We start from the raw sequence: 22,634 nt of genomic DNA, 5'->3' as shown, positions 1-22,634 counted from the left end.
TGTAAATATTTAAGTGGAGAATAATTTCTGCCTTTTAGAATCAGCTAACAACAATACTCAAATACTTTGGCCACCTAATGAGAAGGAAGGAATCACTGGAGAAGAGCCTAATGCTGGGAAAGATTGAGGGCAAAAGAAGAAGGGGACGACATAGAATGAGGTGGCTGGATGGAGTCACTGAAGTAGTTGGCATGAGCTTAAATGGACTCTGGGGAATGGTAGAGGACAGGAAGGCTTAGAGGAACATTGTCCATGGGATTGTGATGGGTCAGATATGACTTTGCAACTAACAACAACAATAATACATGAAGGAAACAACACTCATGAAATATGTTGCATACTGTCAGTTGACAGAGTAGCAGTGAAAGACTTGGAAAAGTATTTAGATATTATGTATCTATACCGACAAATATTAGAACTGTGCAGGCAATGTTTTTCCCTGTGGCACTCTAGGGAAGTAAAAATTGTACTTTGAACAAACAAGCTAGGAAGAATATTAGCACTTTTGAACTCTGGTGTAGAGATGACTCTTGAGAATACTATAGGTAGCTAAGAAAACAAATAAATTATACAATGAATCAATCCAGACTTGTCAAGTGAGACACAAAATAACCAGGCACAAAATAACTAGATTTTTCACATTTTGGACAAAGTATGTAATGACCTAGTTCTCTTGAGAAATCCATATGCTGGAAGAAGAATCTGGGAGAAAGGAGTAGATTTCTAACAACTAGGACTTAATTAGAGCAGTGATGGATGCACCTTTGGAAGACATGAAGAATCAGATTGGAGACAGGTTTATCTGTGTTACTACTAGGCATCAACAGCAACTTGGTGGAGCATATTGATAATCATTCAATCAGCAATCAGAATGATAGCTATGTCCTCTAAACTCATGGGTAATAATAGACTATGGTCTTAGGCCTACACACAGTTCACAAGAGTTTAGAGCTCTTGTCAGTTGTCAAAAATCAGTGATATGCATTTCTCATCATTTTGAGGCACACCATTTTGCAATAGTAAATACTCATACTAAAATTGTGAAGCGGCTACACATTACCCAGATTTTACAAAAGCTAGAGAATTTCCATCTGTGCTCATTTATACGTTCCAATATTATGAATTGCTTTGTCTCCTGCTTTCAAGGAACTGGTATAATGCTGATGTTTCCCCTGTTCTATCCAGAAAGACTGAATTTTCATGTTTCTCATGTAATTCCTCTTTTGGTACATGAAAAATGAGACTACACTAATGAACAGATCTATTTTTGTGCTTAGAGGTTGACTGCACTTGACTCAGAATTATTAAAACAAGTTGAAGTTCTAGCTTTCTAATATTCTAAATTACGTTGGACACCACCATTAACAGGAATGTCTTCTGAATACAATCTAGATATAGGGTGTGAAGATTTCACAGAAGACCATGGTGGTATTATGCACCAAAGGTATGGGGAGGTTTATGAAAACAACAATGGAGATGATATAAAATATATCCAAAGATGTAAATGAAGGACTTGCTTAATAACACCAATAATAAACATTTGTTTGCATGTATTATTAATTGCTATTTCCACAGCAAACAGTAGCTATTTCTACTGATTCAAATGTCAGTAGAAGAAGGAAGATACTGACAATGGTGGGTGACTTACCCAGAAACAAACTAAAAGCAAAAAATAGATTAGTCTCTTCTGGAAAAAAAATAAAGCATTACCATTTTGCTACATCCCTCATAAAGTTGCTACATTTGGTATTTTAGCAAGAACATAAAAATAGAAGTGATATTTTCAGGAGTTCAGAGTGTTAATAGGTTGTTTTTATCCTGGTGAAACTGTTAATAGCAGAGAATTAAACATCATTCAAAACCTATGCAAAAATCATTGTTTTCTCTTGGTTCCTCTTTATCTGAAAGCAACAGAAATACTGTGATGTCAGTTTTCCCCCCTTTCTTCTTAACATTGCATAAGCATTTCTAGAGAGTAGATATTCAGCTTAATCACCATGGGACTCCTGATGTTTTTGTTCAGGAAAGGAGGCTCATTAAATATAGATGAAAAACTTTTACAACATACTTTTATGTGATATTTCCAGTCACATTTCAGACAAGTATTCCTCTTCAAACAAACAAACAAACAAAGGAAAACAGAAGGAAAATATGCATGCATTATATATATTGTTGTGCTTCCCCTATGGAAATGAGATCAATCAGCAAAAAAAAGTGGAGAAATTAATAATATTTATTTTTTAAAAAATCAGAGAATTGTGCACAGCATTTCAATACCTGCCAAGCAATCAGGTCTTTGAGTCGGTTTAGTTTCTCCTGATCCTGTGGATGATGCCTAGCATATTCATCTGTGAAGAAAGCCTGCAAGGAGAAAGGAAGTTGCTCAGTTTTTCATCTGAACGTGATATTCATGGTTTGTGCTGAAGATATAATATACTGGATGATCATTTCATTTTAAATACAATAACTAAATTTCTTACCTTTTCGTACTTAGCAAACCCTCCCATGACTGCTGGATCAACAATTCCATTCAGAAGCATGGACAGAGGGTTAATGTGAAGGTTCTCATCACTTTGATACTGATTGATCATCGTCAGAATCTTCTCATTTGTCATGGACATTGTTTCAATGGCATTCTCCAAGGGACTAATTGTAGTCTATGGAGGAAGGAACAAGATCATCATCATCAGTCCCATCTGCAACTTTAAGAACCCTGGTGGAACAATGGTTAGAATCAGGGGTGGGTTGCTGTGGGTTTGCATGGGTTCGGGCAATCCTCTAGCTAAGGACTTGCCCAGTTCAGCGAACCCACAAATCCCACCCCTGTCTGGCCCTGCCCCACCCACCCCACCCTGCCCCGCCATGCCCACCCCACCCATCCCAGGAGTCTCCATGTGGCCTGTTTGAGGATGCCAGGTTAGTACAGAGCCTGCACAGATGATCTGGGAGGGCCTCCTGGAAGTTCTGGAGGACCTCTGGAGCCCGGGGAGGCAGTCTTTGCCCTCCCAGAGGCTCAAACCTTCGGAGCCCAGGGAGGACAAAAATGTCCCCCTCCCCTGTGGTGCAGGAGGCTGACTAGGCCATGCCCACCATGCCCACGTCCACCCAGCAACTGGGCAGAGAACCCATTGCTCAAATTTTTGAAGCCCACCCCTGATTAGAATGCAGTATTGCAGGCTACTTCTGCTGACTGACAGCTGCCAGCAGTTTGGCAGTTCGAGTCTCACCGGCTGAAGGTTGACTCAGCCTTCCATCCTTCTGAGATGGGTAAAATGAGGACTCAGATTGTTGAGGGCAATAGGCTGACTCTGTAAACCGCTTAGAGAGAGCTGTAAAGCACTGTGAAACAGTATATAAGTCTTATTGCTATTGCTGTTATGGCTTAGCTTGGCTGCATTGGAATCTGAGAGAATCTTTCATTCATTATGAAATGTGACCCCCAATCTCAAAAAATCAAATGCATATAGAACCAAATTGCTTAGTGAGAAAATAGATTCCCTGATAACATAATACTTTGTTTTGTTTTTCTCATAAAATACCATCAGCTCTTTCTTTCTATTTCTGAAGGTTAAACCATGTGTAACACACCTGTGACATGGAGACAACCTCAAACCAACGCAAGATTCCAGGGAGTTTATAAGCTGTAGTAAAAGATGTTCTCTCAATCCACATAGACTATTAAAAGACCCAGAGAAGAAATATTACAACAGTTAAATCATATTGTTAGAAAGTTAAGAGCTTACTGGAAATATAATTTAAATGACAGAGAAATATTTTCCTGGCATCAATATTATTTAAGAGAGAGAAAGGGGGAGAGAGATGATTTCATCATTTCACTTACAAACTGGAATACTTTAATACATTCTGCAATACTGTGCTCCTCAACCACCCAAAAAACCCTAAAACCCAGTGGAAGAGAAGGGACAAGACTCAAATACTGAGGAAATAGAATGGCAAAGAACACCAATAACTTGATTTAAACTAGGAAACATTTAAACTGAAATGTTTTAAAAAATGTTGTTTGATAACTGACCTATCATTTATGACCAGTTACTTATTATGTAACTGTATCCCAAATATATGGCATCCCTGAAATTCCTGAGAGCCAGCCCTGACAGAAATCATTCTGTTGATAGCAGCTGAAACTCAGAGTAATTTTACAACATCCTTGTCCAGTCCAATGATGCTTCTGTGACGTTTTGTACCTTTTCTGCCTACTAATAAAGTATGTATTATTGCCTGAGCAATGCCATGTGTCACAGCTGAATGACAGATAACATGGCTGTGTTCAAAACATAAAAAGATACTTACAGCAAATTCATTTTCAGGGTCAACTGATCCTTTTCTGGTTGGTCTTGAATAGTGGAATCTTTGCACATAGTTAGACTTATAAAAACTGAGAGAGAGAAAGAGAGACGGGGGGGGGGGAAGAGAGAGATTACAAACCTTTTTTCTCTATAAACTTCCATACAAAAATTCAACTTAACTTTATTTAGGTAATTTAAACATACCATATCCACTTTTAATTCAAATATCTACATTGCACTCAAAGCACTACATTATATCTTGTAAGTATGTCTAAACCTGATTGGAAAGTGAGCCTTGGTATGTAATAGTCTAAAAAAATTATCACAATGTAGAGGTATACCAGAAACCTGTATAGGTATCTGGAGGTGATGCTAGTTTTGATCATGTTCAACACATTTCTATGTTCCACAGATAAACAAGAAATGGAGAAACATACCCAATCTATAAGTATAATCTTTCATATTTTTCAAGCTATAATGTAATGAATCTTTGACTTTCACAGGTTGATTATGAACACTTAACAATGGGACAAGTGGTGGGATAACAGCCGGTTTGCTGAGCACATGTGCAGTCCATGTGAAAACTTACCTTCTACTGCAGCCCCACTGAATAAAACAGGTGAGGCATGGCAATCCGCTCTGCCTCGGCTTTCAGATGGACTTCAGAAAAGGGAGTATAGGTGAGTATAGCACAGGAGCGGACAGGCCTGCTTGATCGTGGGAGCGAACCGGTTTGCTCTCAGTTGATGGTCAGAACTACCAGTTTACCCGAACTGGCTGAATCCCACCCCTGAATAGGGTTTGATTTGATTGTGACCACAGATAGATCCCAATCAATTTGATTAAGTGTAAATTATAAATTGATACACCTTGTCACATATAATGCTAGCCAAAATTTAGTTAATGTGAGAGTAGTGCACATGTAGTTGCCTTTGGTAATATAAAAGATAATAATCACTGTGTGTGCAAAATGAAGAAAAGAAAGGTTCCACTTAAGGAAAACTCCAAAAAGAAGAGGCTCATTTTGAAGAACCTCATAGGAATATAGTTAATGGGCTTATCCTATAGGCTTTCATTTGTTCACTTGATTTAATTGTGAAATCTGTCTGTCACAATTTATTGCAGGTTATAATCTATTAGAAAGTAATAAAAACCCTGAAACCATGTAAAAAAATAACTGAAGAATGGTTAAAATAATAATTTTGTAACCATTCCCTACGTTACCTATAGCTTCTGAACAATCTTTGTAAGACACATTGCAGTAATTCGGAAAGTCAATCAACATTCCTTAATCACCAATTCATTAACAACCCTATAGTTTCCTATTTTACATGCTTAAATATTAAATATTTTGTTCCCACTGCATCCGAACTTCTCTTGATATACCAAATTATCTTTTCCATATAATAAAGTGGGCAAAATAATCCTTTTATACTCAGCCATTTTCATTTATTTTGGCAACCATTCTTTTCTTGCAAGAAACCTTTTAATCTAAATCATTCCTGATTCTCTTTGCAATTTTCTCTTCTGTTCAGTATGCATACTTTATTCTCATTCTTCATCATCATTCACTTATATCAGGGGTGTCAAACTCAAGGCCCACAGAGTGCATAAATCTGACCTGCAGGACCAACCTGGAAATAGCAAAGGAACGGCCCATGGTGTTTCTGGCAACCAAAACAGAGTGCCCCCCCCATGCCCCATTTTTGGCCTGGATGGCCTCCTGCAGCATCCTGTTTGTCCCATCTTTCCCTTCCCACGGCCCATGGAGGAGAACTACAATGCTGATCTGGCCCTCAAAGAAATCCAGTTTGACACTCCTGTCTTATATGATGTTACACCTCTTTTGTGTCATTTTTCCAATAAATATCCTTTTTCATGCTTCCCACTTCTGTGGTACTTATTTTTATTTCTTTGATGTCAGTTTAACATCCAATTACATTATGTTCACTTTATATTCATTTTCTAGGAAAATTATTTTATATATTTTAACTCAGGACTAATATGTTCTCCTCTTCCAATTATATGTATTTTCTCCCCAAATCCCTTCATTATATCACCAAAAAATAGTAAACCTATGTGTAAAAAGTATGTGCCCCCTCTTCCTAGGTAGTACTTGTTTAACAACCACCCTGTTTAGTCACTGTTTGCAGTTATAGCAATGATGAAACAAGTAATTTTGTGAGCAATCCTTCCAATTACAATTTTCATAGGGTTGTAAAAAAAGAAAGAAAGATCATAAGCAGTCACAGTGTCACTTAGCAACTTTCTTGGTAAGTGAAATGGCCCAGTTGTCAATCTCAGTTGTGTTCACTAAGTGAAAACTACTTGTATGTAAAAACTGGTTGGCCAGAAAGAGATAGCATAGTAAAGTGTTGTGGCCCAGCAGGAGCTGTTGGACTGCCAACAGACTCCGATAGCGAGGGACCCTATGAGTCGGCTCTGGAAGATGTGGAGGACCCTGGGCAGGGTTCAGACTCTGAGCAGGGACCAGAAAGGCTGGTTGGCCATCAGGAGGCGCCTGAGGCATGGAGCAGTGGTGAAGATCGAAGGGAGTCTGTCCCTGACGTCAGGCACTGGAGCAGTGGTGACGGTCGAAGGGAGTTTGTCCCTGATGCCAGGCAGAGAAAGGTGGAGAAGCGAAGGCAGCAATTATGGAGACAGACTCATAGGAGATAATCAGGCCCAGGTGTTTGTGATTTGGCTCCTCCCAAGAGAGTATATAAGAAGAGACTTTGGGAGGAGACCTTTTGCGGGACACAACCATTATACTAAGCTGGACAAGCTCTTGTGTGTATCTCTTATCTGGGTTGCTGCCAACGTCTTGTCTGTGAGTTATTACTGTGAATAAAGCGTGGCTAACAGTAAGCTTCTGTCGGCATGACTCACCGGATGGAGGGGGGGGGGTCAGAACAGTATAAAAGAGAAATGAAACTTCTCTGAAGCTACTTCCCTGCAGAGCATGTGTCTAATCCTTGTTACCATCTCATATTTCTATTACATGCAGAACATAGAAAATTGCTTCCAGACTTACAGCAAATAGGAACAATGAGCACATTGGTCCTGTTATCTCAAATGCAAGATCAAGCTATTGTTTTTAAGACTTAACAGTTTTAAAATGGGAAAAATAAAGGATAACAGTTATCCAGGTATTTAATGAAAATCAATGGCAGCTACCATTGTTTGCAAAGGTCAAAAAAACATGGAGCCCCATCTGAGCATTCTAAATCACAATCTATAGAAGTCTAATTCTACAGACGCTGCTTCTTACTGTGGCTAATTTATCAACATTCACCCTTTTCACTTTATATAGGCTCACATAAAACACTTTGTTTTACAGAAAGCTATAAATGACCTGAAGCAGATGATATTTTCCCTGCTGATACGTGTAATATTTCAACTACTTTGCAGCCCTAATAAGATCACCTGTTATTGTGACAACTCCATTTACAGTACAGCAATCTATAGATTCAAAAAAGCATGAAGCCATAAAATGCCTGTAGTTTGTGAAGAATAAGAAATAGATTCTTGGAAAAGACTCTAATGGAAAATAATGTCAGGATTTTTAATCTATAAGCTCCCATGCATGTCCCACATCCGTCCAATTGGGGGTATGTATAATACAATGTAATAATGCAATGACATACTCAACATGATTTAAAGAACAAAAATTAAGGAGTGAAAAGTTTGGGTGTAGCTGTACATACACTGACCTATTCATACAGAGAAGCAAACACACACATACAGATATACGTATGCACACACATACATATTTGAAATAAGGATATAACTTTATTCTTTTCATACTGGTTTTTTTTTATCTAAATTTGATGTCTTGATATGTATTGACTTTTGACCTTGATTGCCTAATCAACAGAAAAGAAACTCTCTTTAAGACATTGCAGAAGGCAATAGACTTGATGTAGCAGAAGACAGAAATGAGTGGGTCAATGACTTTTCAAGATAACATGGCAAGAAGAAAATAGACAAGAACCCAAATGATATAGTGACAACAGCGTGTCAAAAAGGAAAGGAAAGGTTGGAGCTATTCCAAAGAAGGGGAAAAAAAGATCCCTCAATCCTACTGGCTTTATTGTTAACAAGTGCTTCTCTACAGTTAATGTCGTGGCAGGCTTGCCACCTTCTCATTTTCACACAAATGACGGTGGAAACTTAAATTGAAAGGGTTTGGTCTAATACATGGTAGAAGAGCCTTTTCATTAGCTTTCATATGCAGGTGGGAAAATGCTTTATGCTGCCAATTTTAAAAGTTCCTTACAGATGAAGAATATTAAAAAGAAAACTTGGGTGAACTAAAGATGTCACTTATTGATTGTCCAGTATCTAAAGTTCTATTTGAAGCAAACTTTAAATCAGAGCTGATTGTAATCAAAACATGTTGTTGTTAAGAACAACTGTAATTTCCTACAAATTACAACAAGTGACAGGATATACCAACCATGGCTGATCTTGAAAGAGCCAAGTAGAGGTTAGGCATGGTTTATCATTTAAATGAGAGAACACCAGGAAAGCCAGCAAATCTGAGCTACTTTGGGAAATAAAATAAAATCATAAAAAGATACAAGAGCAAATCACTTCTGTTTAGTTAGGAGCCATGGTGGTGCAGTGGTTGGAATGCAGTAATGGAGACTGACTCTGTCCACTGCCATAAGTTTGATCCTGACCAGCTTAAGGTTGGTAAAAGAGGACCCACATTGTTGGGGGTAATATACTGACTCTGTAAGCCACTCTGAGAGTGCTGTAAAGAACTGTGGAGAGGTATGTAAGTAAGTACTATTGCTATTTGTCAAAGAAAAGTAAATGGACTAGGAATCAAGCTCAACTTGAATAAATCTTTATCTTTCAAAAAAAAAATTAATCCCATCTTTATTATTTTTATAAATAACTCAAGGCAGCAAACATACTTAATATTCCTTCCTCCTTCTATTTTCCCAAGAAATGCAACCCTGTAAAGTGAATTGGGCTGAGAGAGAGTGAGTGGCCCAAAGTCACCCAAATGGCTTTTATGCCTAAGGCAAAACTAAAATTCACAGTCTCTTGGTTTCTAGCATGGTGCCTTCCCACTAGACCAAACTTGCTCCATTTTACATAGACTAAACTAGACTAGACTAGACTAGACTAGACTAGACTAAACTAGAATAGAATAGAACAGGATAGAACAGAACAGAACAGAATTCTTTATTGGCCAAGTGTGATTGGACACACAAGGAATTTGTCTTTGGTGCATATGCTCTCAGTGTACATAAAAAAATACATTTCTTATCTTTTAAGAATTAAGCCCCCAAATAAAATATTTGAACTACATAACAAAGCCATGACACAGAGGCCTCAGTATTGTCAAAGGGTATCATCCCTTCTTATTTCTCTCACTTTCTCCTCTATTCATCACATACAGTTATCCTGTCTTTTAGACACCATTTTATTTTGAAATGTTAGCAGGCAGAAAGAAGATGCTTTCAGTTCAGCCCCTAGTAAAATAAAATCTGTTAAGCTTTGATTAAGAAAATAATGAAAGTTAAAATGCCCTATGTCCTTGTAGCTGTACCAGAGAAAGGGAGTATTCTCATTGCAATAAAATAGATCAATGTAATATTGACTAACATCTACCAACAAACAATTTCCCCCCCCTCAAGGTGGATAGACTCCAAGATCTCTCATTTGTTCCCATAATGAAACCTCCAGGTTTGATAATTTATTCTTGAGAACATCATCAAAGTTATATTTTAACTCATTAAGACTGTCAGCCTGTTCTATTACTTGCCTGCTAATTTAATATGTGCATGGCAAACAGAATGTAAGTGATTGTACCCAGTAGATACCTTTTTTTAATCTGGAGACTGTGAAATTTTATATAGAGGAAACCTTGTCACAGTTTTATTTGGTTGATGTGGCTTTTTCCCATGTAGAATTGCAGACTGCTATGACAAATCTTATTTGTATTTCCAAGTCTGGAGAATGTTTTCCCATATCTGATCATTCCAATCCAATTTATTTATTAACTTACTTGATTGACATGGCCACCAATCTTATAAATTCAACTCTGGTATTCTAATACGTTAAAAACAATTTAAAAAGTAGCAACGAACACATAAAAACCTACAATAATATCGGAGAACACATCCAATAAATACTCAACAGTAACAATAAGAGGCCATCTAACCTCCTGACCTTTGTGCTCTGGAGCACATCCATGTCTTCAGCATCTTCAGAAAAGGCCAGTAAGGTTAGATCAACCTGATCTTGGAAGGCATGTTATTCCAGAGGGAGGATGGGCTTGATTTGAATTACATAATGCAAATTAAATTTCCAACTTTTATGAAAGCTACCTAGGACTTTTGATAACTTGTGTTATAGGAATTTTTACATGATCGATAAGACAGTAAGGACTTACTTGATTACTTGATCAGGCACCGGCTTATTTTTGAATCGAAGTTGTTCCTCCAAAACTGGTTGCACAGTGAAGCATTGTATATCTAAAATCATAAGAGCTAAGGACATTATACCATTAGTGGACACAAACAGTCATCTGGAAACAAAAAAAGTCTTCACAATTGTTCAAGAAGAGTCTTTTATAAAATTAGTACATAATTATATTAGTAAAATTCATGATTTGGCTTAAAAAGTAAGTACAATGAATTGAACGTAGATTAAATCCATGTTCCAAATAAATAGTACATTATCGACAGAGGAAAATATTTGTAGTTCAGGTTTGAAAAAAGGGCTCCTTGGCATTCTCTGAGCTTGGTTGTTATCTTGCAGATGTTTAATTATCCAAATTATGATTCATGATGATTGCATTTATCTTTTAAGTACACTGAGAGCTTATGTACTGAAGACAAATTCCTGTATGTCCAATCACACTTGGCCAATAAAGAATTCTATTCTGTTCTGTGCTCTTCTGTTCTGTGCTGTGCTGTAGCATCATCAGTGCTAGTAGAGTGCAGGGTTTGTTCTTATTTTACATTCTAGTCCTGCTTGTCCTGTCAGTGTTGGTGGGAGTCGTTGTTGTAGTTCTTTGGTTGGACTGTTCACCAACCAAGGTATGTAGTCCAATTCCTTAAGAGTAATTTGAAGTGGACACACAATCCACTACCATCAATCACTGACATTCACAGCAACTTACAGCAAGCCCATCAATAATATATCTAGCTGATCAACTGGAAAGTGCAAAACACTGCTTTTGAATAATGCCATTCCATTCAGATTTTGTTTCGTGTTTTGAGCATGGTATCTAGCAATGTCTAAAAAAACTTAGGAGCTATAAAGAGGAAGCTGCAGAACCAACCAAGCACTAATCCTTCGTTACATTTTTAAGGAGCTTTGAAATAACAGCATCTTTGCAAGATGTTATACATGTGAACCCTCCATGAACTAGGAAGCGTTCCTGTTAACAGAAATTTGTCCTATCCATATACCTACCCTCCAAAACTGCAGAGTAGCCAAAAAGAAAGGTGATTTGTGTGATTTCAAATCTATTACAATAAAGCTGGAAATACATAAGCTCAGCTCTTATTATGAGATCACAAGAGCTTAAAGTTGGCTTTTACCTGGGGCACAGTCCTCCCATGGTGGTATCTGAGTGATTAAACTTATGCTGCTGCTTTAAGGCATCTTATTCTTCAAAAGCACTATTGCAGATTTACAGAGAAGCAGACTGAAATTATATGGTGCAAAGACTTCAACTGACACTGTAGAGTTTGTATACTATATTTCTGTGAGATGGACGTGAACAGGAATATATTATTAGCAAGAGCTGTTTATGTTGTGATAGAGAAAAGAAATTTGCAGTTGTCTTATTCACCCTGAAGTGTTGAATATAACCTTAGAAGAGGGCAGTGTTTTCGGTGTAAAGGATTCATCTATAGATGTCCTGTTTATGTTTTGAAGCAATAACCCTTTATCATTCCTTCAGAAGCCTTCCTTTATGATGTGGGAGATGAAAAGCAGCTTTTCAGAGGAAGTACAAAACTACATAAAGCAGGAATCACTGCCTGTGATGGTACTGCTTGTCTTATTGAGCTCTCAATAGCTGCTTAGATGCGTCTAAATGAAGAAGACCTTGATTGAATTGCCCATCAGGTAAACATTCCCACCAATAACTCATAGATAACACTGCACTATTATTATTTATTCTGTACTCAAGACTGAAAACAGAATAAACCATGTTTTCAAGCAATGAGGATGTACAACAAGAGCAGAACCATCTCTATTATACCATTTTCACATCTCTTAGAAAGTTATGACATTTCTCCAGCATTGCTACCTGATCTATAATCATGTATAATTACTGTAGGGGAGTTATGAATAAATGCCTTCTGCCTTATTGAATTTCAATAAGAGAACTGACAAGCATTTAGTTCAGAGACTCAAAATTAATCCAACGCCACTTAGTATCTTCAGTAGACTTACACACTGCCAGTCTCTATCTAACTATCAACTGTATCTTCCCATGATTCATTTACGAGGAAACTGAGAAATGTGAGACCTAAATTAAGTAATGGAAACCCTAAGAAAACAGGTTTTCCTGTTAATTATCTTTTCTGGATTATCAATGATATATTGCAATGCAGAAATGCTCTGTTCTAAAGCCAAACTTTGGGCCAAAGTTTCCAGGGCTTAGCAACTTAATCTTGTAGACACTGCATTCTAAAATTAATACAGGTAGTTCTCAACTTACGGCCACAATTGAACCAAATATTTATGTTACTAAGCAAGTTAAGTGAGTTTTGCCTCCTTTTACGATTTCTCTTGCCATAGTTGTTAAGTGAATCTCTGAAGTTAACTTAGTAACATGGTTGTTAAGGGAATCTCCCTTTGTTGCTGACTTTGCTTGTCAGAAGGTTGCACAAGGTGATCACATGACCCAAGGATACCGCAACTGTCATAAATATGAACCTGCTGCCAAACATCTGAAATTTGATCACATGACCACAGCTGCCGTAGTCATAAATGTGAAAAATAGGTCATTTTTTTCAATGCCGTAACTTTAAATGGTCACTGAATGAATGTAAGTTGAGGACTACCTGAATTGAGCTTGTCTGGTAAGCCAAAATACATGATGATGAATAATTTGATGATATGTTGCTGATGTGGATTTTCTTCCTGAAGCAGAATGTACATTCAGAGACAGAGTGTGTTTGTTAACATTTGCATTTAGACAATATTCTGTATCTGCATGTAAAAAGGAGAAAGGGAATTTACTGCTTCAAATTGCACACTATATGTTTTAATGTACATGCTAAAATGATATGTTGCTCTTTTCAGAGAAACAGAATAATATTTTTATTGATTTCTATTGTTTTAAACTTAAAATCATATTCAACATCTGGTGTTTCTAATAAAAAAACTGAGCAGTATAAATCAGACTTTGGTGGCAGTTTTTTCTGTATCTGCTGAACATTCAAGAGTATATTTAGGTGAACTTGAACATTATAACATAAAGGGAGAAAAAACATCAATTAGTCTTGTAGATAATACTTGAAGTATCACCCTTATATAGTGCTGTTTAAAAATAGACCAGAAAGATATTTGATACACAAAGGCTTATCTGTGAATTCAGGGATAAAAGCTGCCAGTATGATCAAACCGGACTCTGAGGAGTTGGCTATTTAATGATTTAAAGTTTAGTCAGAGGGCCTTGGTGATTTTAGGATTTAACTAGAGGCCTTTTACATATCTGGTGGTTATTGTAGGAGTAATGCATTTCTTTGAAGTTTTGATTTCTTGGGAAAATTGATTGAATATGTATTTCACTGCTTATTATTACTTCTCTATCATGATACAGGATACAGATATCCACAACTTTCTTTAGGATATTATGAAAGCATTACATTTATAGTGTTGGCAAACTTAAATATTTTAATAGGTAAAGAACTGATGAAAAAAACCAGGTAGCATGTGTGCCATAGTGTCCACTTGAAAAGGAGAACTCTACAGGTAATCCTTGATTTACAACAGTTTGTTTAATGACTGGGGCTGAAAAAAAGTGACTTATGACTGTTTTTCCCACGACTGTTGTAATGTTCCCATAGTCACATAATTAAAATTCAGATGCTTGGCAACTGGTCATATTTATGATGGTTGCAATATCCCATGGTCATATAATCACTTTTTGAGACCTCCCAACAAGCAAATTCAATGGGGAAACCAGATTCACTTAACAACCTGGTTACTAATTTAACGACTGCGGTGATTCACTTAACCATTGTGACAAGAAAGGTTGTAAAATGGAGCAAAATGTACCTCTCACTTAACAACAGAAATGTGGGGCTCAATTGTGGTCAAAAGTCAGGGGGGGGGGCTACCTATATCACTAATATAGCCTTTTTACTGGTATGTTCCAAAGTAAAACACACTTAGAAGATCTTAAAAACAAAGTAGAAGGTCCTATATTTCATAGAGGTTAATTTCTGATTACTGAGCGTGTAACAAAGCCTTGTTTCTTGACACACTTGTGAAATAGAATTATGTGTTTGTTCCCATTCATTTTGCAAAACAGTTTACACATTTAAAAGGGAAACATGTGAAATGGGTTAAATCACAGGGATTTTCCATATTTACATAAACTTTGAATAATGACTTTTGACTTCAAATTGCCTTTGCTTATTTAATAAAACCCGTTACTTCTAAGGATACGTTGAACAGCAGCATTCCTCAGTTTCTCATCAGGGGGTGCAGTAGTATTCATTTTTTCAGCATTTGGAAAATGGCTCATCAGTTGTGCTTGAAAGTCTTCTCTCCGTTCATATTCCTTGCCTCGATAAATGAACATTTTATTCTGTTTTTTAAAAAAAGGATAAATACTGGTTGTGAACTTGCTATGGAAAATAGATCATTGTTAAACATCGCAACATTTTTTATCCTATTCTTCTTAAAAGCTAGAAAAGTGGACTAACTATGAAATTCCATACATCAAAACCATAATAACCTACTAAATTGTCTGTTAGGTCCCTCCCTGAGGAGAAAAAGAGTGGAAGATGTTTTATAAAATAACAACAAAACCAAAATGTGCTAAAATTGCCATTAGTCCCTCTATACATTTTCTTGACTCTGGTTGATTGCTAGAAGGCATCTCTATAGGGAAATTGATTCTAGAATTCTTTGCTTCTTATTGTGCCTTCAAAAGTATATTGGAGATAAAGAAAGGAAAATCACAGTATTAAGATTATTTGTACCAGATTGTAAAATTACCTACAATAAGAATACTTCTGAGAATTGTCAAGGTATAAATGTGAGAGCCTTTCATATGGAATTTCACCTGTGAGCTGCCAATTAGAATGAATATACATCAGATATAAAATTCATTAGATTTCCTGCTTCATTGTCTTGGCTATTCGTATTGTTGGTTTTATTGTTCATTAAATTCTCTTCAACTATAAACCATCCTTTAATTATGACTGTCTTGTAAGAATCCTAAACGCTCCTTCATCACTCCATTACCCTCACTATAAACCTTCTTCTAACCTTGAAAGCAACAGGGGGAAAAATCCACAATAAATAAAATTCCTTTCTGAAAATGTGACACTCAATATTGTTATGAATGGCATTTTAGGTAACTGCAAGACAGAAACTCTTTCTGGCAGAACCTCATGAAGAAAAATGCCCCCATTTGTGAATAACTCTATTTCCACAAATAGAATATTGGTATTCTATAAGGGTGCTAAAATTTGAAATTTGCTAAAGACAGAAGTACACAGAGTACGTAATTTACCCTTAGGAATGTGGGGAACCCTTGGCCATAATATCCAACAGCAAAATAATCTGGTTTAGGCCTCAGAATTTTCATGATGTTTTCATAAAATTTGGCTTGCTGAATCTGAAAGGAAAAAGAGATATGATAGGTCTTCCTGGGATCATATTACAACCAATTCCTCAGACACTAGGGTTATTTTTCCATGGGATCCAATATGGGTCAGGAACTGAGACCAGAGGTTTAATTTTCCAAGATGTATGACTCATGCTGGAACCCATCCACAGGAAATTTCTCCCTCTCCAAAATGTATGTGAGAGAGAAATTCCTTGAGGATGGACTCCAGCACGAGTCCGAAAGCTTGGAAGATTGAATCTCTGGTCCCACTGACCCTCCCAGATTGGATCCTGGAAGATTATCCTTGGACATGTTTGCTTTCATTCATTACCTTCCCATAATTAAAATGTGCAATTCTGATTTTTCCCATTTTCATAAGCATTTGTAAATTAATTACTGCAGCAACATTTCAGTTTAACAGATAATTGTGGGTCATCTCAAATATCAATTAAATCTTAAATTATATCATTTGCAATGATTTAGTGTCATTGGACTAGAACTACAAATGAGATGATAAGGTACTACAGTCAGGTTACAATAACTAAAGTGGAAAGTACATTTATTGTGTAGACAATTCAAGACCTACTCGGCAGAGTTTATGGTTTGAATTTTATACGAAGTGATGATGCTTTAGCCAATTTTAAATTGCAATATTAAATTCTATAGCTTGATGTAAAGCTAAACATAGGAAATGATTGTTTAAACTGCCCATCTAGGACATAGAGGCAATGTTGTATTTTGTAAACAGCAATGAATTTAAAACCCAGTATAATGTGCAAAGTCTAAAGTCTACTTTATGTCTACAAAACGAATGGCAACTTTAATTTAAAATGAAATGCATTGATTTTTATTTCATGAGATGAAATCATTTTTATTTACATTTATGTTTCAGAACGATAAAGGAGTTTATAGAATTAACATTCCTTGTTCTTCTGAAAAGCATAGCACTAAGTTCAACTCATTATGAAACAATTCCCAATTCAATTCAATGGTGCTAGTTTTGGACATTTTATTGTGTTTAGAAAATCAACTCCCTTAGTAATTCCGGGTAACTTACAGAATTCTGTAAAAAAAAATACAAAAACAATAATAAAATTAATCTTGGAAAATAAGTATGCTTTGAGCTTCTCACCTCCAAAGATATAATCCTATTTATGATATAAGAATATGAGATGAGAGTGGTAATGCTGTAAGTATCTTGGGCCCATGGTTTCAAAGGCTTCATACATCATTGTGAATATCTTGAAATGGGTTGGAAAGCAATTACAGCTGGGCCAGCTGCAATTTTTGGACTGTCTTCTAGGTTATTCCATGAACGATTGCAGTAATCTAGCTTTTAAATTACTCGAGCATAAGTCTCAAACAGCAAGTAGGCATGCACCTCAGTTATCAGCTGACACTGATTATAAGTGATTTCACTGATGCTATGAGGCTATCTACAATAGATGATATCCAGACTGCAAGTTTCTTCCTTAAAGAGGAGTAAATGCTCATTCCAGACTATTGTCTGACATTTGGCCCCTGGAATCAGTAAGTTTATCTTGCCTGAATGTAGTTTCAGTTTATTTCCCTACAGTCCTTTACAGTGTGGGAAATCAGATCTTCCGGAGACATTAAGCCTGTCAACTGTATATTGAGTTCTTAGCTATATCAGAGCTATAATGTACAACGTCATAACTTACAGAACATACTTCATTTTTTTTGTCAAGGCAAGGAAGGCAAATATCTATTTTATTGGCCTGGATTTGATTATCTTCAGTGTTTTAAAATTATTTATTCGTTTGTCTGAAGTAAAAATAAACTGGATAGATATGTGCTGTGAGCCAGCATTGACTTCTCGTGATTGACTGGAACCATCCCTGCAGTTTTCTTGGCAAAATTTCAGAAGAAATTTGCCATTTCCTCCTTCCAAAGCCTGAGAGACATGACAGACCCAAGGTGATCCAGCTGGTTTTATGTCAAAGACACTAGAATTCACAGGTTCCTGGTTTCTAGCCTTAACAAAAACTTGTTTTGATCAGACTGTATCTACTTATAAAAAAAATCTAGACCTGAATTGCAGAAAGATTTGTGAAATAAATTTGAAACTAGAGACAACTGAAAATTCATAACATTTTTGTAGAATTCCATTCTTACCAAGTTTTGGCTTAGAAGTTCATAATCAAAAACTTCCATTTCATATTGTTCTGCTAGTTCTTTGCACAAGCCTATTGCTTCTTCCCACATCTGCAATGTAACAGGAAATTTAGATATATAATTGCATAGCTTTAGAGAAACTTATTGAATTTTTTATTTATCAAATTAAATGTTTGCCCATATCTCTCTTGGAGCAATCTTTATTCATTGTGTTATATGCTTTGAAATATTACATTAGAACTCCGGGAGAATAATATTTGTGTAACATCTACATTGAGTGAATACATTTAAAGCCTTGTGATTTATTTTGGCAACAATATTAGGTTCCTGAAAGAACAATTGAAAAACCCCAATTTATTTCATCCACACCTCTTTGAGATGATATGCCCAGACAAACTTTGAGAAAAGTCTATACAAAGCATGTTGCTGAGAAGACAGCATTTCTCCTTAAAGCATGAAAACAATGGTGCTTTTTACAAGACCTGCACTTAAATTCTGTCCAGATGCTTTGCTTATACCAGTTTGTATTGTCAAGTGCTTCTTCTGCATATTTTGCACATCCCTACTTTGTGATATTTACACAGTTTTGCAGATGTCTACATAGTTTACAGTAGATCAACCTGTTACAGTCAATTTTAATACAAAAGAAATTTACCCACACGTCTAATATTTTATATGAATATATTGAAATATGACTGTCTCCGATACTTGCATTCTCGATACTGAATAAGGTTCAATGAATTAAGTTATCTCCTAATTTACATTAACTTTATACAGGTAGTCCTTGACCTACGACCACAATTGAGCCCAAAATTTCTGTTGCTAAGTGAGACATCTGTTAAGTGAATTTTGCCCCATTTTACAACATTTCTTGCCATATTTGTTAAACGAATCACTGCAGTTATTAAGTTAGTGACAGGGTTGTTAAGTGAATCAGGCTTCCCTATTGACTTTGCTTGTCAGAAGGTTGCAAAAGGTGATCACATGACTCTGGGACACTGCAACCATCATAAATATGAGTCAGCTGCCAAGGATCTGAATTTTGATCACTGACCTTAGGGATGCTGCAATAGTTTTGGTGTGACATACAGTCATAACTTACTTTTGTCAGTGCAGTTGTAACTTTTGTCACTAAATGAACTGCTGTAAATCAAGGACTACTTGTACAAGGTTGTTAATTTAAAGTCTTTTTTCAAGTTCAGCTCATCTCTGATAATCTCACAGACATATCAATGTGTTTTTTGGCAACAGAAGAAATGATTTAATATTGTTTTCTGGGGTATTTTTGTCAGTTGTCAATCTAGTTCCCAGATGTGAGATTTGCTAGAGATTAACCATCCAAGTAATGAGCAGATAGAGACCTTCTATGTTCTAAATCAGTTATGATTATTTTTCTGTCATGTAATATCTGAAAAGTTTGTGCTTCTGTTCATTGTAGGCTAATCATTTAAAGTATAACTTGGCTTCATGTCACAAATATATTATAAACATTCTAGAGAACAACCATTCATGAAGCCTGACCAAATCACAAGTCCTTTTGCCATGCTTCCACAATTAAATGGATATACAACAGTGGTACCAAACAGAACTGCTACTGCTAGTGCCTACTTAGGAAATATAAGTATTTTCTAAAAACAGTTATTAAGTTATTTTGGTGATTTTGGTCTAATCCGAAACACTGCATGCCTTTCTTCTTACAAAATAAAATATACAAGACGAAAACACATTAAGCACATTATGCCATATCATTTCTGTATTGTATGATTCATAGCAACATTTTAATAATGTCACAGACTGCATATAATAACATTCTTCTATGCTGTAATAGAATGAGAATCAAAACCGCTCGGCAATTTACTGAACAGACATCTCTTTCTCAATATTAGGCATTACTGCTTTGGATGTTGAAATGAGATTATAACCCACGGCACAAAGCTACTCAGCAGAAATTGGGAAGTTAAAATTACCTTTCCTTTGTCAAAATATTCTATTATCATCTCATATAGGTGTTCTTTCAGATGACGGTGTGTTTGTGAACTTTGAAATTCTGTTTGCATGACTTGAGGAGTACAATGTTCATCAGACCACTGTGGAGGAAAAAAAACTCATAATAAATTTGTAAGTAAGTTCTCAGTTTTTTTTTTTTAAGGTTACCAAAGATTGGTGCCATAATTGGGTACAAAATGCATGTAATACAAATCAGTGACAATATAAATATGCAAGATAGCTTTTTAGACTTTTTTCTTTCTGGCATTTATTTATCCTTAATTAGATCCAAACATAGCAATTCTATTTTTGCAGTTGTATAAACAGTTGTCTCATTAAGACTCTGCTCTTTAAATACACATACAGGCATTCATTTCTTGACCTCTCTCTCTCTCTCTCTCTCTCTCTCTCTCTCTCTCTCTCTCTCTCTCACACACACACACACACACACACACACACACACAAAGCATTGATATGAAGCAGCCTGATACACATTTTGTTGCATTCTTCCCAAATGCCACAAAATGTAAGAGTTGAATTTATTTGAAACACCTTGACTCCTGAAATACATGTGACTAAAAGTTATATTACGGAACATTATGGTCTTAACTGGGAGGGGCAGATATGGCAGGGACTTTAGGGCAAGCCATTACCGGGGAAGAAGGGTTCGCTATGTTACAGAGATCCCTCCTTCCGGCCCTATTAGTCCCACTCCAAGGCCAGATGGCGGGGGTAGTCAGGGCCCTGGTCTCAGGCTGCTGTTGCTAAATGCCAGGTCTGTGGTTCACAAGGCTCCCCCCGTCCAGGACTTAATTTTAGACGAGGGGGCAGACCTGGCATGTATTACTGAAACCTGGCTGGGCCCGGAGGGAGGAGTCCCCCTCACCGAGATGTGCCCAGAGGGTTTTCAGGTGCTTCACCAGCCGCGACCCCAGTGAAGGGGTGGGGGAGTGGCCGTGGTTATCCGAGAGTCTTTAGTTCCTCGTAGGATCCCTGCTCCGGAGCTTGTCGGATGTGAGTCCTTGCTGGTGAGGTTGGACCCTGGGGGTCAAGTGGGCTTGCTGCTAACATACCCACCTCCCAACAGCGTTGCAGCAGCTCTCCCCTCGCTTCTCAAGTCAGTAGCCGAGCTGGCAGTTGAGTTCCCCAGGCTTATGGTGCTGGGGGATTTCAACTTGCCTTCGCTCGGTGAGCACTCTGATGGGGCGCAGGAGTTCATGGCTTCCATGACAGCCATGGGCTTGACCCAAGTAATTCAGGATCCGACTCACTCGGCGGGTCACACACTTGACCTCGTATTCCTCTCGGAGCAGTGGAATTGCGATCTTGGTCTGAGAGGTATTGAGATCTTGCCCCTGTCATGGTTGGACCACTGCCTACTGAGGCTTGACTTTCGGAGGCCGATCCCCCACTGTAGGGAGGAGGAACCGATTAGGTGGTTCCACCCCAGGCACCTTACGGACCCTATGGGCTTTCAGACGGCGCTTGGTGTTATACCTGATACTCTTGCCTGCGATTCGGTTGGGACGCTGGTTGCTGCTTGGAACTCGGCAGCGGCAGGGGCCCTTAACCGGATTGTGCCTTTACGGCTGATCCGAGGCAGTGGATCCAGGAGGGCTCCTTGGTTTACTGAGGAACTCCGGGAGATGAAGCACCAAAAGAGATGCCTAAAGTGCCGCTGGAGATCCAGTAAGTCCGAGTCAGAGCGAGCACTATTAAAATCCTGCATCAGAGCCTACCTCCAGGCAATTCAGACGTCAAAAAGAACTCATATTGCCGCTCTGATAGCTTCTGCTGAGTCACGCCCAGCCAAATTGTTTAGGATAACCCATTCCCTCCTTAAGGGGAGGGATTCGGGCACTCCTTTACAAGGTAAGGCTGAGGAGTTCGTCCAATTTCTCGCGGATAAAGTGGCTCGGCTTCGGGCAAACCTGGACTCCAATTGCGCAGAGCCAGCCGAGATCTTGACCGACATCATTGGATAGATTTCCAGTCTGTTACTCCTGAGGAAGTGGACAAGGCCACTGGAGCAGTGAGTGCCTCCACATGTGTACTGGACCCGTGTCCCTCCTGGCTGGTCACAAACAGAAGGGAGGTGACATGGGGCTGGATCCAGGCGATAGTGACCGTGTCTCTCCGGGAAGGGTCCTTTCTCCCCCCCCATTAAAGGAGGCAGTGGTGAGACCCCTACTGAAGAGACTGTCCTTGGATCCAGCCGTTTTAAATAACTACCGTCCAGTCTCCAACCTCCCCTTTGTTGGGAAGGTTGTTGAGAAAGTGGTGGCCTCTCAGCTCCGGCGGTCCTTGGAAGAAGCTGATTATCTAGACACCTTCCAATCTGGTTTCAGGCCTGGCTACAGCACGGAAACTGCTTTGGT

At 37.7% G+C, this 22,634-nt stretch overlaps 1 protein-coding gene across 1 annotated transcript in view; it reads right to left on the bottom strand.

The window, feature by feature from the left end:
• Positions 1 to 22,634, bottom strand: part of DOCK2 (dedicator of cytokinesis 2) — a 299,490-nt gene that overhangs the window by 20,077 nt on the left and 256,779 nt on the right. The window contains exons 38-46 of the mRNA XM_032212175.1: positions 20,238 to 20,357; positions 18,271 to 18,360; positions 16,039 to 16,143; positions 14,964 to 15,105; positions 10,720 to 10,801; positions 4,312 to 4,396; positions 3,589 to 3,675; positions 2,481 to 2,657; positions 2,278 to 2,361 (exon numbers count right to left, since the gene is read on the bottom strand). Of these exons, the coding sequence (XP_032068066.1) occupies positions 2,278 to 2,361; positions 2,481 to 2,657; positions 3,589 to 3,675; positions 4,312 to 4,396; positions 10,720 to 10,801; positions 14,964 to 15,105; positions 16,039 to 16,143; positions 18,271 to 18,360; positions 20,238 to 20,357 (972 nt within the window). The remainder of the gene's footprint in view (positions 1 to 2,277; positions 2,362 to 2,480; positions 2,658 to 3,588; positions 3,676 to 4,311; positions 4,397 to 10,719; positions 10,802 to 14,963; positions 15,106 to 16,038; positions 16,144 to 18,270; positions 18,361 to 20,237; positions 20,358 to 22,634) is intronic.

Source organism: Thamnophis elegans, chromosome 2 (genome assembly GCF_009769535.1).
Source record: "Thamnophis elegans isolate rThaEle1 chromosome 2, rThaEle1.pri, whole genome shotgun sequence".
In the NCBI taxonomy this organism is placed as follows: Eukaryota; Metazoa; Chordata; class Lepidosauria; order Squamata; family Colubridae; genus Thamnophis; species Thamnophis elegans.
The sequence above is the reverse complement of the archived record's forward strand: the minus strand, read 5'-3'. Positions and strand labels throughout refer to the sequence as shown.